General features: G+C 39.0%; 1 protein-coding gene across 1 annotated transcript in view; it reads left to right on the top strand.

Moving 5' to 3' along the window:
• The window catches only part of PLOD2 (procollagen-lysine,2-oxoglutarate 5-dioxygenase 2), a 125062-nt gene extending 120632 nt beyond the window's left edge, over positions 1-4430 (top strand). Inside the window, exons 18-20 of the mRNA XM_018569742.1 lie at positions 65-211; positions 400-525; positions 4084-4430. Of these exons, the coding sequence (XP_018425244.1) occupies positions 65-211; positions 400-525; positions 4084-4239 (429 nt within the window). The 3' untranslated portion in view covers positions 4240-4430. The remainder of the gene's footprint in view (positions 1-64; positions 212-399; positions 526-4083) is intronic.
• The last annotated feature ends 13837 nt before the right edge of the window (positions 4431-18267 follow it).

Genomic DNA, 18267 nt, shown 5'->3' on the forward strand with positions numbered 1-18267 from the left:
AAAATTGATAATTCAGAACAAGGTAGCGATTTTATTAACCCGTGTCTTCTTTTTTTCTAATTAGGACAAACGAATTACTGGAGGGTATGAGAATGTTCCAACAGACGATATTCACATGTCTCAGATTGGGATGGATAATGAATGGATCCACTTTATTAGAGAATACATTGCTCCAGTAACTCTCAAAGTGTTTGCTGGCTACTATACCAAAGTAAGACCTTTCTTCCTAAATGTCTAATATGAGACATTATTGGTACTTTTACTTTGAGTTTTACTTGCAAAAGCCATTTTCATAGTTGCTATAGATTTATGGCAATCCCATAGCTTTTCTCTGATGCTTGTTACTTAAAAGCTTGTTTTTTAAATAATACCATACCAAATATATTGTTTTTTTTTCAGGGCAGATCTTTACTCAACTTTGTGGTAAAATATACTCCTGATCGACAGTCTTACCTGAGACCTCATCATGATGCTTCAACATTTACCATCAACATAGCTCTCAACAAAAAGGATACTGATTTTCAGGTAATTTTTGTGAGAAAAATATTGCACTGAAGCTGCACTGGTGTCATGTAAAGTGGCCCGTTTACCTGCTTACTGGCTTTAAGGAACATCTTTGCCAAGCATTTTATTCAATGTAAAATTGGACACTACATATCACTGGTGAAGTTTCAGAAAAAAAGTTGTCCTGTGCTATACCCAGATAGGGCAAAGCAACAAAATTGCATTAAACCCCTCTCCCCAGCAGCACCTTACCTTTGTATCACAGTGCACCCCTGCTGCCCCATTCAGCAGCCAGAAGCAAAATAATACCTGGTTCTGCAGGTTATGGAGGAGCATGTGACTCATTCCACATGACAACGCTGGGCCAATCATCAAGTAATAATGCTGTCACATGGGCAGAGTCCATAGTCCTGTGTTAGTTACTAAGGATGGGCTCGGGCGTGTTCGCAGCTCCACGTGCCGAGCCCGCCAGGAAGCTGACAATGCGCAGCGCCAATCACAGGCACTGAGAAATTGCCCAATCTCTGCAGCTGTGGGCCGGGAAAATGTTTCAGTACCTGTGATTGGTGCTGTTAGCTTCCTGGCAGGCTCGGCACGTTGAGCTGCGAACACGCCCAAGCCCATCCTTGTTAGTTACGACTCAAGTAACTCATAGCTTACACAGGGTGGTTTCTCCTGGCAGCTGAACTGAAGCATGTCACAGCTAAAGAGGTCTAAACTAAGAAGACAAAGTGCAGGATACAATGAAATATAGGATCTGATATTACTGACTTGATTTAGAAGGTACAAGTTTTAGGGCTGTCATCCTTATTTCCCTTTCACTATTTGGAGATTCACTGGTTATGCAGAAGTATGTGAACATTAGGTTTCCCTCCCCAACACTAGTTGTATGCATGTTCTGGGTAGTGACCTATTGAGTATTGAAGCAAGAGTGGGGATGAAAGCTTAAAACTTCATCACCAATAACAGCATCCATATTTTAAATAGACAGGTACTCTTTAAAGGTAATAATGATTAATAGGCTAGTAAAATATATGTTTTGCCATGTAAAGCAGCTGCTAAGAATATTCATGTTTTATTGTCCGCTATATAGTGCTCGTTTTTTTCTTTTGGCTAGAAATGTCATCTATTAGAGCTTCACCAATAATGGGGTACAGGGCAGTAACTTATGTGTGATGGGGCCCCATAGCTAATAATGGGCCTTCTTACCTTTCTATTGCTACCTGCATAAATCTCTGTGACTATAATCATTGCTTCCAGCAGGTGCATTGTCTTCTTTGCCTTGAGCTTTGAACTCGATTGAGTAGTATAATATCAAAAGCCAAGAGATTGTTGCAGATATTTTCTAACTGTTTCGTTTTCTAGCTCCTTTTTTTTAGCAAACTAAAGCATGCTCACAATTAGATTTGTTGGGTCTCTAGCAGTTTTAACAAGGATTGCCTGTATTCTGCAACATCTAACAAAGATGTGCCTATGTACAGTATACTGTCTAAATGTTTCCATTTGCTAGAAGCTTGGTGCAGCTTGCTCTCCGTGTTCTGCAGTTTAGACTAAAAGGGATGTAGCAGTAATTGCCTAAAGTATCCTTTAACCAATTCCGGGCCGCACTATATCTATAGACGGCAGCATTTTTAACAGCCAGCTGTTAATGTACAAGCAATCCGGCATCTATACAGCCGTCGGATCGTTTGTACCGTGCTACACCCCCCCCGCCCCCTGGCCGGGGCTGCCGTTGGTTTCCCCGGTCTCCGCAGCAGCTTGGCAGGTCTCTCCACAGCCACTGATCTCTCCTCCAAATACTAGACCCGAAAGTCACGTTCGGTGTCACTATTCACAGTCTTCAGCTCGTAGAGCGAGGAGAAGAAGCTGGGGAAGCAGATCTCTACTTCTTCAGCTTCTTTGGGATCCCTAGGTGACATTAGGGGTCCGAAAGACCCCTGATGTCTCCATAAAGAGAATCTGTCATGTCCTGTTTTCTATTACAAATAAGGTTAGTGTAAAAAAAAAAAGTGTTTCAAAATTAAAAAAATTAAAGTCACCTATAAGAAAAATAAAAAATGCAAAAAAAAGTTTTGAAAGTCCCCCGCCCCCCACGCGCACACACAAACACGCGTTGGTGCGCCTACGTGTGAAAACAGCAATTGCACTACACATGTTACATATCGCCGCGAACGTCGGAGTGAGAGGAATAATTCTAGGGCCATCAATCACTGTAACCCCATCTTTCATATTTTACCAAACATTATATTATGTTTCTGTGCACTAAATTTTAATTTAATTTAATTTTTTCCTAAAAATACTGGTTTGATAAACATTTGCGCAAAAACTGTGCAACATAAAAAAATGCAACTAGCATTTTTTTAATTCTACGGGGCCTCTGCTTTCAGAAGATTGGGGACTTGAAGCTGTTTTCTAGCCACCAATTTATATTTTATCATGTGTGTGCAAATAGTAAGAAAATGCTCTGGACAGCAAGTGGTTAATAGAATTACATAATGGGAATCACACCTTTAAACTCAATTACCTCAAATTTCTGGAATTTATTAGAAAATTACAGATATATAAGAATATATTGATTTGAAAAAATAAGTTTTAATTTAGGCTTACTGGCCCTTTAGGTACAAACTTTTAGACTGCCTCAATCGCTCTTAGTGAATGGACAGCAGGAGCTGCAAACTTCTCTTACTAGTGAATTTTTGAGCTTGTATGTTACATACCATATGCTACATCAAGAAGTGCTGATACTACATGATGTTCTTTCTAGGGCATTAAGAGATTTTTTTTCAAAAGCAAAACCTCATTAACTTGTCTTTGAAGAAACCCTTTCATCTACGGAAACATGGGGTTAATATACAATGTCTTCTAACACGTTTATATAACAGGTTCCCTAGATAACCTCTTCGGTATAAACAAAAAAATAGTACACTGCCTGTTATAGTTTCTTATTTTTAAAGCACTACAATTAAAGTGCCAATAAACTCAAAAGTCCCTTAACTATTAACAAAATGTATCTTATTTGTGTATCACTCAGCTGTAGATCCTCAAATCATCTTTTCATTCTAGTTGACACTGTCCTTCCTTCTGGAGGTGGTATCTTTTCATTCCTGCTGACACACAGGGTCCCCATGGTCCCTTTTTGTGCTGTAAAGTAGCCACTGCTTTAAGCTTGCTCCCGTGATGGACTACAATCTTAATACAAATTAGTAAACTAAATGTGAGATTATAATGGGAGCGAGCTTGGAGAGGTGGCTACTTTACAACACACAGGGACCATGGGGTACAAAAGTAGCCACCCTCCAGAAGGAAGGACAGTGTCAGCACCAATTCAGAGATGATTTGAGAATCTACAGCCAAGTGATACACAGATCAGATACATTTTTGTTAATAGTTAATGTACTTGAATGCATTTTTTAGATTTAACTCGAGTTTAGGGACACTTACATTTTTACAGCAATTTTTTGTTTTTATATGCATAAAAATGGAGTATTATGATTACAAATTTGGTGGATGAATTAAATGATTAAAATATTACCATGATCTTTCTAGGAAATAATACATTTGTGATCTTTCTTTGTGCAGGGAGGTGGATGCAGATTTGCCAGGTATAATTGCTCAATTGATTCACCAAGAAAGGGGTGGAGCTTCATGCACCCTGGGCGACTCACACACTTGCATGAAGGACTTCCTGTGACGAATGGGACAAGATACATTGCAGTTTCTTTTATTGATCCATGAACTCTGGCAGACTCCTGAACCCATCAGCAAACTAATTTGGCTTTTTGTATTTTTTTATTTATAGAGTTTTTGTTTAAATTCAGATAAGAGTATTTACTACTGTTTTAAAAGAATATGGAACAATAATGGTACTTGGGGACCAGCAAAATATGCATCCTGAATATCACATTGGATAAATCCCCTTACTGCTCGCCATGTTGTTTTTTTTAAACTCCAAGAATACAGAGACAACTGATTACTGATTGATAAAAGTAAGACTTTCAAGTTCCAGCATGAAGCACACAAACAAGAAAGCCACATGGTAATTTGAATCTCTTTTTTTGTGGGCTGAAGCAGTATTCAACCAATTGACTAGGAGCTAGTGACATCACTTGAACATGGTTCAGCCCATAAAAAAGTTTGAATAAACACATAAGTAGCAGATGAACGTAATTATTGTCACTGACGTATTTAAGATAATAGTAATATATGACTGCATTTCAAGCAGTTATGCCTCGTAGCACAATCTTCAAAAATAGACTTTTTTTAAAATCTAAATGATACAAGTTTGTATTTGTTTTGCACTGCAGTCAATTTGTAGCTTTAAGGGAATCTATCCTGAAGCAAAATAACGGCCTATGTCAACTGGCTTTTGTTTGCCTCAAGTGAGTTTTGCATTCCCCTACAAGTCTGTGGGAATGCAAAACCCATTTAAAGCAGGACAAATGCAGGTCAAAAAAGCTCATCTGCAAGACAAACGTATCTGTCAATGAATTCTGAGTTATCTCAGAAGCATCTCAAACTGATGTCAAACTGATGCCATTGATACAAGCCTAAAGCCTGCTGACACAGGCCCTAGGTGTCTCAGAAGACTCTGTTCTGGTTCCCTGCAAGGGACGCCATTGTCTGGGAATTACTATACAGCCTATGAGTTGGGAATTTGAATCTTCTCAGCTCATTCTTTTGACACACAGGTGCTTTGCTTATAGACAGATTTCCTATAATATACATTTTTACCTCCAAAAACTGTGAGTCTGCAGTCTAAAACCTCTAGAAAAGTATAATGTTAATGTAAGTTTGCAAAGACAAAAGACCCAGTGTACATATAATATTTATTATGGCAAACGGATTTATTTTTCCAAAGAAACAAAATATCCCATTGCTGTCACTCTTAAGTAACAAGAAATCACCTAAATATAACAAAAATAGATACATCATGAACACTGCCAAGTACATATGTTATGTCATGATAGAATGCTACACTTACAGCAGGCTTAATTTATCTGTGTTTTTATAGTCCAAAAAAGGCTTGTGGTGCATCTTCCATGGAAGATAGAAAGCAAACTTCTTGTTTGCTTTCTTTAATGTAAAAAGCCTATATTCATTCTACTCATTAATTTAATTAACCGTTTCCTGCCCTAAATATTTGTTTTTAAAATGAAAAGCAGAAACTTAAGACCACAACAGTTAAAGTACAGCAATTGCAAATAAAATAAGAAATATTCAGAAATTAGTCTTTCAGATCTTCAGGTCACATAATTGTGCAAGTATTTTTTTTTAATAAAAAGAAAAAAAATTTGCTTTTTCCATATGCCAGAACTGTGGCCTAAATAAGCGACTTGCTCATTATACCTATTAAAAAAAAAAAGAAAAAAACATGTAATACCATTATCATCAGTATTGTTCTGCAAAGTGCTATTTTTGCTGTATACTGAATAATTCAGCATTTTTTGTTTCTTTACCACAAGCAGTCATGGCCTAATGTATGTCGCCCTTAAAGCAATAATGATAACTTTAGACGTAAAGGTGGGACAGTGTCGGCATCAATTCAGAGATGATTTGAGGTTCTACAGCTGAGTGATACACAAATAAGATAAAACATTGTTTATTAGTTAGGTTACTTTAGTGCATTTATAAGATTTTAGTGTCACTTTAGTGCCACTTTAATGCTAGATGCACTAAAGCAGTCAGAATTGAGCAAAGTGCCATTGATACTGACATTCTTGTCCAAGTACATGTTTCTATAACATATGGTTTCATGTGCAACAGATACAAGGTTAGAAGCCTATATAAATAAAAAAATAAAGATTGATTGACTGCTATGGGCAATATAAACCATTTCTTCCACTTTTTATATACGCTACAGTAAAGTAGTTGTATCATCAGTTATTTCAGTCCTAGAATGCTACATAAATGACCAACGTGCCGAAAAAAGTTAACGGATTGTTTGCCAATGATGTTTTGTGCCTATCTGATAAATGTATGTGACTGACAGCTTTCCTTATTTTTAAAAATGTTATAGATTATACCGCAAAGTGCCTTCATTGCCTCTAGACAAATTTGTTTCAGCAAACATTTTATCATATTTTTTTAAGCATTTTAAGTTGCTACAAAACTGTTTCTATGTTGTAACTGAAATTTTGGTTTTGTAGAAACATTTTACATTCTATAAAAGTGCAGTGCTGGATTGATGAAGTTAAAGATTTCAATTTACTTGAAATTGTGTTTGAGTCTGCTGTTAAGCCTTCTTGTGTTTTTATTTTATTTTATTTTTCAAACAAGGTGATCTCTTTTTAAAAAAGAAAAAAAAAACTTTTTAAAATGTTTCATTATGCAATATTTGCAAATATGCAGTTTTTTTTATTTGCAGTACTTGAAGAGAAAAGCCTTAAAGTGTCAGTGATCTCACGTGTTTGTGATAAATAAATGTTAATTTAAAATAGTTTTTGGCTTGTGTCTTTCTTGTTAAAACTGGGCAGATTTTGGTGGGTTGTATCACCAAGCTTCTTTGTATATCAGCCTTAACTCTTGTGGCAAGAACTTTGCACTTGATTTAACAGCTCTTACCATCTGCTGTGATTACTGTGGGACCATCTAATTCTCCCTGACACAATTGCAGACATTGGATTTTTCATTTGTGGTGTTGATTAGCATACAGTTAGGGAGGGCAGGGAGTTGGGAAAAAGTGTCAGGCCTTGTTCACATAAGCTTCAGGTTGGTTAAAACCAGTAACTTCACACATATGCACTGAAGTAACAAGCTGCTACTACAGTAGTTGGTAGACACCATTGTTATTTGATGTGCACTTCCCCCTTTATTTAACATACTATGGACAGTTTATGGCAATAATGAACTACATTGTAAATAAAACATGTAAAAAAGGCAGATTTGAAGTTGCAGACTCTATTTCAGCATGAAAATCCAGGTATGTAAGACCTATTTTGCTTATGTGGACAAAAAAAAAACTAGCCAAAAAAAGTTCTGTCACAAGCAGGAGCAAAAGAAGCTTCCTCACAAAACAACGTTCATTAGGTTTTTTTTCCATTTTTATGAATGCATTCAATCCTACCCCGCAGGTCAAATTTAGTTTAATCCTCTTTTGTGCTAATTTTTTGAAAAGTGAAAAATCGTAACACAGCCCTATAGAGTGTGGTAACTCACTGAAACCAGTTAAATGTACCCATGGTTGAAATATAACTGACGTTTGAACTTGGATCACTCCTTGCTCTTGCTTTAAAGAAGTGGAGCGGTCTGTGGGGTTGAGGATCCGGATCATCCTCTGCGCATCTTGCCTGTCTTCTTTTCTATTATGCTTCTTGACCATTCTTTACTTCTCTTGTGCTGTAACTCTCTTCTTCCAATACCCCTTCTTTCCACCTTTTTCTTTTGGGTGTGTTTTACTTGAGCTGAGCATGACCCTCCTTGTATCCTTGTGTTACAGATTTCAAATAGGGGTTAGTTCGTTCCAGGCAGGCTGTGTTTCTCCTTGGGTTGGGCCTGGGTCATTTCGTCAAGACTCAATGGTAGGGGGAATGGCTGGGGACTACCTTTGGGGCACATTTCTTTTAACATTATATCTATTGCATTTAACAACTTGTCTCATCTGTTGCTTATTTTACAGGTGTAAATGTCCCAGTCATTATTTGCTTTTATGCTGGTAATTTACTTGCTCCCTTTTTTCCTATACTCTTATATTATATTTTTGTTATGCTATTTTTTGACATTAATAAAAATATTTGTAAAAGATACCAGTTAGATTTCAATTGGCTAGAGCTATAAAGTAATTTCTGGTTGCTATAGGTTACTACACTTTGCATTGCCCTAATCTGGCCATACTCAAACAATAAGATATTATCTCTTTGTAGAAAAACCTGAGTATTTTAATTGCAGAAGGAAAAATGTTTTCTTGGTTATGCTGACTCATTGCCTTTCAGTGAAAGATTTTTTCAATGTATCTATAGGGCCCATTCACACTAGTCTGTCCATTTAAAATACTGTGTTTTAGCAGGCGGGCTAGTGCATTGTGGCAGCTCCCATGAGTGTGAGTTGAATGACACATTGCTGGAGCTGTAACTATTTAATTTTTAACTTTATTGGTAGTGTATAATGTGTCTGCCATGCGGTGACATGCGTTGGGTTATTCACTATTCACTAAAGACCTGAAGGACTAAACCGAAGCTAAAAAAAAAAGTGTGTGGGGTTCCCCCCCAAAGTCATACCAGGCCTTTTTTAGGCCTGGTAGGGATTTTAAAGAAAAACATGAGGTCCCCCCTAAAAATTCCAGCCAGGCCCTAATCCGAGATCAGCGAGCGGCCCTCCCTCCCTGCACCATACCAGGCCACATGCCCTCTGCATTGGGAGGGTGCTTTTCCAGGGTCCCCCCTGAAAAGCACCTTGTCCCCATGCTGATAGGAACAAGGACCTCTTTCCCCATAAGCCCTGACCCATTGGTTGTGGGGGTCTGCGGGCAGGGGGGTTTTGCATTGGGGTACCCTTTTAATTAAGGGGCATCCTCCCCTTGTGAATGAGAACAGGGTACCCCTACTGATTCACTAAATGGTTAAAGTAAAAGGTAAATAAACAGCCCACACTTTAAGAAAAAAATATTTTTAATTGAAATAAAAATAAAACAATAGTTGTTGACAAGTCCTTTAATAAAAAAAATAAAAATCCCAAAAATTGATCCCCCGAGGTAATCAAAGGCTCAATCATGACATCAGCATTGTCCACTATGATAACAACTCATCAAAATAATAAAAAAAAACGCGCTCACTGACACGTCCGCACCTGACAAACTGCCCCTGCAGAATGAACAATATGACACATGCCAGCAAAATGTCAACAGATAGGTGGAGATTAGCCATACAGGGCTGAAATGAATAGCCGAACGGTGTTCAGCCCACTTTACCTCGACTCGGTTATTCATATTCACTCAGCTGCCTTCGGCAGTTTAGTGAATCACCCCCTTGGTTTTTATCCGTCCTAGTGGTGATCTGCATTGATTCGGCAGGGTAAAATGCAGGTCACTTATATAAAGTTAAAAGGTCCCCATTTAATGACATTTTTGAATCATATAGGCAAGGGTAAAGGAGCATGTGGATCATTTACCTTTTGTAAGGAAAAGGAACTTCAAGTGTCTTTCCTTTTTCCTTCAAAATCCATTTCTGGCAAAAGCTCTTGCCTTACTAAGCACATATATATGGAGGTCAAGTGGTTCAGTAAACTGAATAAGCAGTGAAAGAATTGGGACAAACCATTACACTGCCAGGGATGATTCTTCAGTTAAGCAAAAGGTATTTTATGTAGGTTGTATTCAGACTTCCTTGTTGTGGTAATCAAAGAGCAACATGTGGCAATGCACGTACCATGAGTTGTGGTGCCATTCATTCTGAATGGCAACCCAGTGCACTAAAGCAACATACCTGCACTGTAACATGCCGTAATGCATGCCAAAGCAAAACAGTATGTTGCATTAGAACATAAGGTCACGTGGTTTTTTTAAACACGTTAAGATGAGTTGACAGCCCAATCAGTTTGAATAGGCTACCATAACACAACGCATGTTAATGCACGACAACATGTGTTAACATATTTGTGCTTTTACACACTGCAAAGGAATAAATGGTCTCTTAAAGAATATTAAAACAATTTTTTTTTAAAAAGTGCTAGTGTAAGCACTCCTGGCAGTATTATACTTGTACCCCAACTTCAGCATGACATGGTGGACAATATCCAACACGTTTTAAGGGTTAAATCACTTGAAACGTGTTGGATATTGTACACCATGAAAGGTCTCTTTTTTTCTGTACTTGGGTTATTGATTACTGGATTGTTTCCTGATGTTATCTGGACTAACATGAGCAAAATGGACACTTTGGGGTTGATTTACTAACCTTATAAACACCACGAACGTGTATACACCTCTGCAGTGTGTTCCCTCCCAGCATGATCTATGGGTGGAATCTAAACACCTTTGTAATGTGTACACACCCAGCAGGTGTGTTGTGCAAAGCCCTGAATGAATTCCAAGGTGATGTTGGGTAAATTAACTCTATGTTGTGTTGTTTGCGTTGATGAATGCAAGGAATGTAAATGCATGAGCTAACCATTTTTGTCTAAACTGTGAAGCAGCATTATATATGCATCATGTGCATGATTTTTCCATATATGGCATTAGTGGAAATATGCTTTTAGAGACTTTTTGGTTGATAAATACGTTTTGCTGTGTGAAAATCACACACACCTGGTGTGTGTGTGTGTGTGTGTGTTTAGGTTAGTAAATCACCCCCTTTGTTTCAATTAATGTTATCACATGAGGAGAAGGCACTGTTTCTTTTAACTTTTTCAACCCTTACGCTGTCCATTTTGCTGGACAGCTTGATCTGCATATAAATATACTAAAAAACCTATAAAGGCATGCAAAATAAAAAATATATACTTTAATGTATTGTTGCTTTTTGTTAGCTGAATGCAATTATATTTTTTTTTCAGTAGTGTTCCATTAACTTACCGTATATACTCGAGTATAAGCCGTCCCGAATATAAGCCGAGGTACCTAATTTTACCAAAAAAAACTGGGAAAAAGTATTGACCCGAATATAAGCCGAGGGTGGGAAATGAGGCAGCTACTGGTAAAATGCAATATTACAAAATATACAGTATTTCAACACATAAGGCAATTCTTACAAAACTCAGACAATCTCAGCAGATCAGCTGGGAGGTGGGAACCCCCGAAGTGACATCTGTGAGTTGGAATTGTCAATTGTTTTGTCAACTGGGCAACAAGGTCTCCTCCATTCTGTTTCTGTCAAAGCTGTTGAATTCAGGTATGTAATGCCAAGAAATGAGGCTAATGGTCTTTCTACTATTGGGCAGACTTTGTCCTTTACAACAATGTATCCTCTCAGTTCAGCCCCCTTACAGCATAAACATCATTTTATATAACTGATTTTCATGTTAAATTGACAAATTGCACATAAAGCAATACATTGTCAATGTCATCCAATACAGCTGGGTTGCTGTATAGCAGGATGTGGTCTAAAATACAACAAGGAAGTCTGACCATTGTGTTCTAGCTCCACAAATGGCTTTACAGATGTGAACAACAACCATCTGTTAAAAGTTTTCTAGACATCTCTCAAAGCACAAAGTGCTAAATTCTTCCAAGCCAAACAGCTGGTTATTTTTGCTGCCAGTGAATTGTGTGTGATAATCCCTGTTACATATTTATATATTGTATTTATTTTTTCACTGTTAAGAGTCTTAAGTAAAACATACCAATAGTGTAAATCGCATTTATATGTGATTAGTGAATTAACTGCTATGATAAATTATATTGTAGTCAATTTATTAGGCACTAGATTTATTTTAGTTTTACTTATTTTATCACAGAATGTTCTCCTAAACCCTTTCAATTTACATAAGTAAATATTGCACACAGGACTGGATTTCTTTATAGCCAATATGGGGTGTAACCTAAGGCCATAGAGTTGCCAACACAGCCCCCCACATATCGTGTTGTCAATAACCAATGGCGTAACACTACTGCTATGAAGCCTGGGGTAGTAGGAGGGGATGGTTAGGAAAACAAAACTGTATAGTTTTTTGTTTTTTTTAGTTCTGCCCCTGTCAGTAATACATTCACATGTATAAATGTTTCCAAAATGCTGTCATATCTACTAGTACAATCCGGCTGGAAGGTAATTGTTGCTTTCCATGCCAGCCTATGCTTTTTTTTTTCAATGCAGAATAGGTTAGCAGTTGGTCATAGTAATCTGGTCATCAGGTCTAGGTTTGCTAATGAAGAGAAGACAATATGTCATATTCAGCCTCTCTTCCCCTTGGTCTCCTCTTGATGTTATATTACGGCTAGACAATCAAATTTGCTAGAAGGGGGAGTGCAAGGCAGTTGGCCTAAGGGCAGGAGGTAAAAATTTGGCCCAAAAAAGACTCATTTGAGTGGTTGCGAAAAACATGGAAAGAAAGTGCTAGGCTCACAAGGTTAATCCTATTGGTGTGGCTGGCCAATGATATTGGGAAAGAGTCAGTATAGGTGACTTGACTACCAGACATAGAGCTTCTACATTTTAGAGAATCTCCACTGTCCCCTTGGGTTGTAGTGTCAAATTGCAGGATTGTCAATTGAAGCAGCACACTACACTTAATAGTCCAGATATATCTTTACTAGACATGTAAAGGCTAAAAATATTGTTTAATTTGATTTCAGATCGATTCTAATTTTTTTTCGGCTTTGGATCCAAAATTCGATTCGGTTTGTTTTTGAATTTTTCATTTTCAGTTCGGATCAATCTGAATTTTTAGTTTTTTTCTGGTTTGGATCAATTAGAATCAACTTGTATGGAGTTTATTATGTTAAACATGAAAATAATAAAAAAAACAATTTGGGGTCTCCTTTCCTTTTGTCAGGCTGCTGCTCAGTTCAAGTGTCTCATAAGGGATTTTGGGGTGGTTCCACATTGTTTTTTGGTATGGGGTCCCCCCTAAAATTCCTACCAGACCTGGCCCTTAGCCCTGCATTATATGTGAAGACACCAAGGGACAGTCCACAAGCTGAAGAGTAGCAGAGAGAGGTGAGTGCTGACTGCCAGGGGGGGGAGGGTTCAAGTGAATAGAAGTCCTCTACACAGGTTCCCTAGCCATAAATGAGCAGGTAATCCTTGCAGTGCGTTGCAAGAATATTTTCCCCCAGAGATAGGCTTTAAAATTACCATTGTTATTGTAGATAAAAGTGCAAGTGTTGGGGGTGTGGCTTGGCTGCAGTATGAAATGGCCGCATGAGCAGAGGCTCCCACCAGGAACACTCTTTTACAGCAACCCATAACAGCTGTAATTTCTTCCTGCACAGCCCGATTCACCTCCCACTACTGGGTCCCCGCAGACTGACCAATTTCTATCCCCCTCCTGGGGGAAGCGTCGAATAAAGGTGGTGCCGGAGCCAAGTCTCTGCCTCCCACTCCCGGCTCACACTCGTCCTGCAGTGGCAGTCAGGGTTCTGACATGGTTGACAGCTCCCCTGCTCATACGCTCCAGCCTAAAGATGTGAAGAGACCTGCCAGCTCTCTTCTGACCTCCCCTCACACCACAGAGCCTGTAAGTAATAAAAAGCAGTCTGCAGCCATGTGTGCTCCCTCTAATGGTGCTTCTAATCAGCTTTAACTTCTACAAAATGTGCCTGTCTCTGATAATCTTGCATCTGAAGCCTGCATTAAGCATATGCTCCCATCCCTAAGATCTGAAATGGGGCACGATTTTCTATCTGCATTCAGTGCCCTGCAATTGAGAATTACTGATCTGGGAGAACGCACTGATCATTTGGAAGTTAGAGTGGGCAATTATGCTTCAGCGTATACGATCTGGTTGATGCTTATATTGATCAGCAAGTCGTCCTTAAACAGCTCCAGGATAAAATAACAGATTTAGAGGACAGATCCAGGAGAAATAATGTCAAATTTAGAGGCATCCCTGTGGGCCCTACGGAGCATCATACTTTTCTGCTGCAGATGCTCGAATCCTGGCTACCTATCTTCACTGCATCAGAATTGCTCATTGATAGGGCTCATAGGCTTTACAAGCCGATACATCTTCATCCCTCTATTCCGAGACATGTTTTTGCCAGGCTGCATTACTTTCATGTCAAGGAGAGACTCCTGGCTCTAACAAAGGAGTCGGCCTCGTCACGTGAACCACACTCGCATATCTTACTTTATGCTGATATTTCTGCGGCTACTGCAGAAAAGAGGAGAGAATTTGCTCCAGTCACCAGAGTGCTCAGAGATAACAAAATCTCTTATAAATGAGGCTTCCCTACTAAATTGCTGGTCACATATCAAAATAAGGTGAACCACATTCTCACACATCTGGATGGCATTAGCAAGCTGCCGCATTTCAGCCTCCCTGCCAGATTCTGCATCAAAACGCATTGTGCCTCAGCATGTGCCGGTGGACTGGACTGAACCTTGATTGCTCTATACCTGCTGTGCTGAGTTGAGTCACTGGTCCATAAGGTTGCTTTTTATGATCCTTGCTGGTTCCCACTCAGGTTGTTTATTGAGTGCCTTTCTTTTCCACAACCCCCAGTTTACTGTGTGCTATGCACACTTCAATGGGTTCTCTTTTGCACTATTTTTTACCTACTGTTTTATTGCTTGTAACCCTCGGTATGACATATTTACCTATTTACACTGATTACCTATCTCATGATATATTTCAAGTGGTGTTTATTTTGTATTCTGATCAGTGCTGCATCACCCTCATTACTACCTTTGCCTGCAAGGGATATCTCTGTATGTGTTTTAATTGCCTCTGCAACCTCTCCAAGCATCTATTAACTCATTATGGTGATTAAAATAAGCTTCTTAAATGTTAAGGGACTTAATAGTCCATATAAGCGTTCCATGCTCTGGAAGGAAGCCAACTCCCTAATTTGTGACATATTATGCGTCCAAGAGATGCATTTTCTTATTACTAAGCTTCCGCTGTGCAAATCCTGGAAATGGACCCATTACCTCTTTGCCAACTCAGACACCAAACGTAAAGGTGTAATGATTGCAATTAGACACACGGGGGTTGATTTACTAACCTTTTAAACACACCACGAACGTGTATACACCTCTGTAGTGTGTTCCCTCCCAGCATGATCTATGGGAGGAATCGAAACACCTTTGTAGTGTGTACACACCAAGCAGGTGTGTTGTGCAAAGCCCTGCAATGAATTGCAAGGTAATGTGGTGTAAATTAACTTATGTTATGTTGCTTGCGTTGATGAATGCAGGAATGTAAATGCATGAGCTAACCATTTTTGTCTAAACTGTGAAGCAGCATTATATATGCATCATGTGCATGATTTTTCCATATATGGCATTAGTGGAAATATGCTTTTAGAGACTTTTTGGTTGATAAATACGTTTTGCTGTGTGAAAATCACACACACCTGGTGCGTGCGTGTGTTTAGGTTAGTAAATCACCCCCACGGTGTCTTTTCAACAGCATGAAGTGCTGGTAGATCCCAATGGGCGGTGCATTATCTTGGTAGCCTTTATTCACTTGATTACCGTGGTCAACATTAACGCCCCCAATGTTCATCAGGAGAAACTTTTTTCCACCCTAATGAGTAAAGTTACTTCTATTCGTAAAGGCCACTTAATTATCTGCAGAGATTTCAGTTAAATTGTTGACACCAATTTAGGTGCCTCTAACACTAAGAGACACTCCAATCACACTTCAATGTTGTTTCTTCAAAATAATGACTTATACCAGGGCTCAAAACTTCCACTCGCCTGCTCACATTTTGCGGGTAAAAATAAAGTGAGGGCGAGTGGAAATTTGGGTCTCCAAGTACCGGTCTGCGGCCCAACTGCGGCCCGCGAGCCGCTACTATGTGGCCCGCAGACAGCTGATATGTCAGGCACGTGATCACAGACCGCATACCGGACTTGCGGGAGAAGCTCCACGGTCTGCATCTGTTTCAGATGCAGACAGCAGAGCTGCTCCTGTCGGCTCCGGCTTCCTTCGGCCGGAGCTCTGACAGTTCTGAGCTCCGGCCGAAAGCAGGGATGTATTAGTGAGGTCTGCAGACCTCACTAATCACCCCTAGATAACTCTGTGTCTCTGTGTCTGTTCTCAGACTCCTCCTGCTGACTGTCTACCCTGTGGAGGTTAAATTCTAGTTTACTGTCCAAAGCTGCTCACAGACAGCATATCCATCTAAACTATTGCATTTTTTCAACTTAATTCTGGTACAGTGAGCATCTCCTCTGTGCTCTGGAATGCTCACAAGGCCTTTATTAGAGGTTTGGTGCTTAAAATGGGAGCTCATGAGTAGAGGGAGCGGCAACAAGATCTTTTGTCTCAGATACATCTCTTGGAATCCCAAAACAAACAATGCCCTGGTTCTTCTACTTCCCGTGATCTGCGATTGTTGCATCATAAATTGAGCCTCTTGTTGACCTCACAATATGACTTTATGCTGTAGAGAATGAAACTAAAGTTTTACTCTCAGGGCAACAAGCCGGGTTCATTTATTGCTCAGAAATTTAAGAAGCGAACTCTAGCTAATAAAATTGCCTACTTTATTGATACATCTGGTAGTCGACTTACTAACCGTTTAGACATCGCTAATTGTTTTAGCAATTTTTATTAATCTCTGTACACTTAAAGAACTCTGCAGACTCCCCCAACCTTCAGAGTCGGACTTATCATTTTCTCACGTCTTTAAATCTCTCCAAGGTCTCCTCTGAGTAGCTAGATTCCCTCACTCAACAATTTTCCCCAAGTGAAATTACAAAGATAATTTCTGGGCTTAATTTACATAAAGCCCCTGGCCATGATGGCTTCGGTTCTGAGTACTACAAGACCTTTTCAACTACTTTAACACCATATATATGTCAATTTGGAAATGAGACAGCTGAAACTAGTCACTTTTCTAAAGAATCTTTAGAAGATCTTGTGGTAACAATCCCGAAACCTAACAAGTCCTCAGAGGACCCTGCCAATTATCATCCTTTATCCTTACTTAACACAGACATCAAAATCTATGCCAAACTAATAGCTAACAGACTCTTCAAGATCCTCCCCCAATTAGTGCACCCGGACCCATGGTAGACAAGCATCGGATGGTACCAGACATTTTATCATCCTGTTGCAGTGGGCTGAACGCTCTCAATCCCCTCCTTTGCTTCTTTCTTTGGATGCAGAGAAGTATTTGATGGAGTACTGGTTCCAAGCTACACTGCGCTAGGAATAGGTTCTAAATAGCTTATAGGACCAGCAGCAACTATGTATGAAAAAGATGTCTGATATGGTAAATTAGTTGCGCTTGATCTAAATAAATGTGGATTCCAAAGTGGAAAATATCATGAATAACACACGAACATCTATACAAATAACCAAATATTCTATACTAATGTGTGATCAATACGTGTATGCTCAAACCCTCAATATGGACCAATCTCTTAGTTCCAAGAGAGAGCCATAATCAGTGTGGAAATATCCAAAATTCTTATTTAAGCATGTGATACGTGAAACTTGTATTCATCCACCCCACATCAATAATTGTTGTGTGACAAACGCCCCACGATCACTTAGTGTGGCTCTGAGTAATCTGTGACAAACGTGACTCCTTTTTGAGAAAGTTAATCTACGAAACGCGTCAAAGGATGGTCGGTCTTCACTTCTCATAGCTGATTTTCTACCATACGTTCTTAAAGCCTTATCAGTTCTGGATTCTTGTAAGTGCATTCATATACTTAAAAAAAAAAATTGTACTTGAATACTGCACTTAGAGTGTTCGCCTCCTTTCTCCATTTGTATCCCTTGTGAGATACCTATAGATACACGCTGCCGGTGCGAGCGTTGAGGCGTTGGAACAATCAAGATTTAAGATCAAATTACATCTGATTGCCTGACTTGGAGACTAAAGGAGAAGATGGATTATTAGAACCTTGGAATGTTCCGTTTTTTTCTCAATCAGTGACTAATTGGTCATATTTTGGAGGATATTTATCAGGGAACCGAACAAATTATCCCTCTGAATATCACTGAGAGAGGGAGATTAACCGTTCGTATCCCGTCTCATATAAACTGCAAAAATTCTTAAAAATTGACTGCTTGCTATATTGCTGAGACTATTCGGCTTTATTCTTTTATATATATATTTTTTTTTGGTACATGGTTGGTTTTTATATTATTTAACTCCCTGTATACACTTTGAGGGGAGAATTAGAACATATATTTGATTTATTAATTCATATT

This window comes from Nanorana parkeri, unplaced genomic scaffold, assembly GCF_000935625.1.
Source record: "Nanorana parkeri isolate BGI_ZX_2015 unplaced genomic scaffold, ASM93562v1 scaffold1387, whole genome shotgun sequence".
Taxonomy (NCBI): Eukaryota; Metazoa; Chordata; class Amphibia; order Anura; family Dicroglossidae; genus Nanorana; species Nanorana parkeri.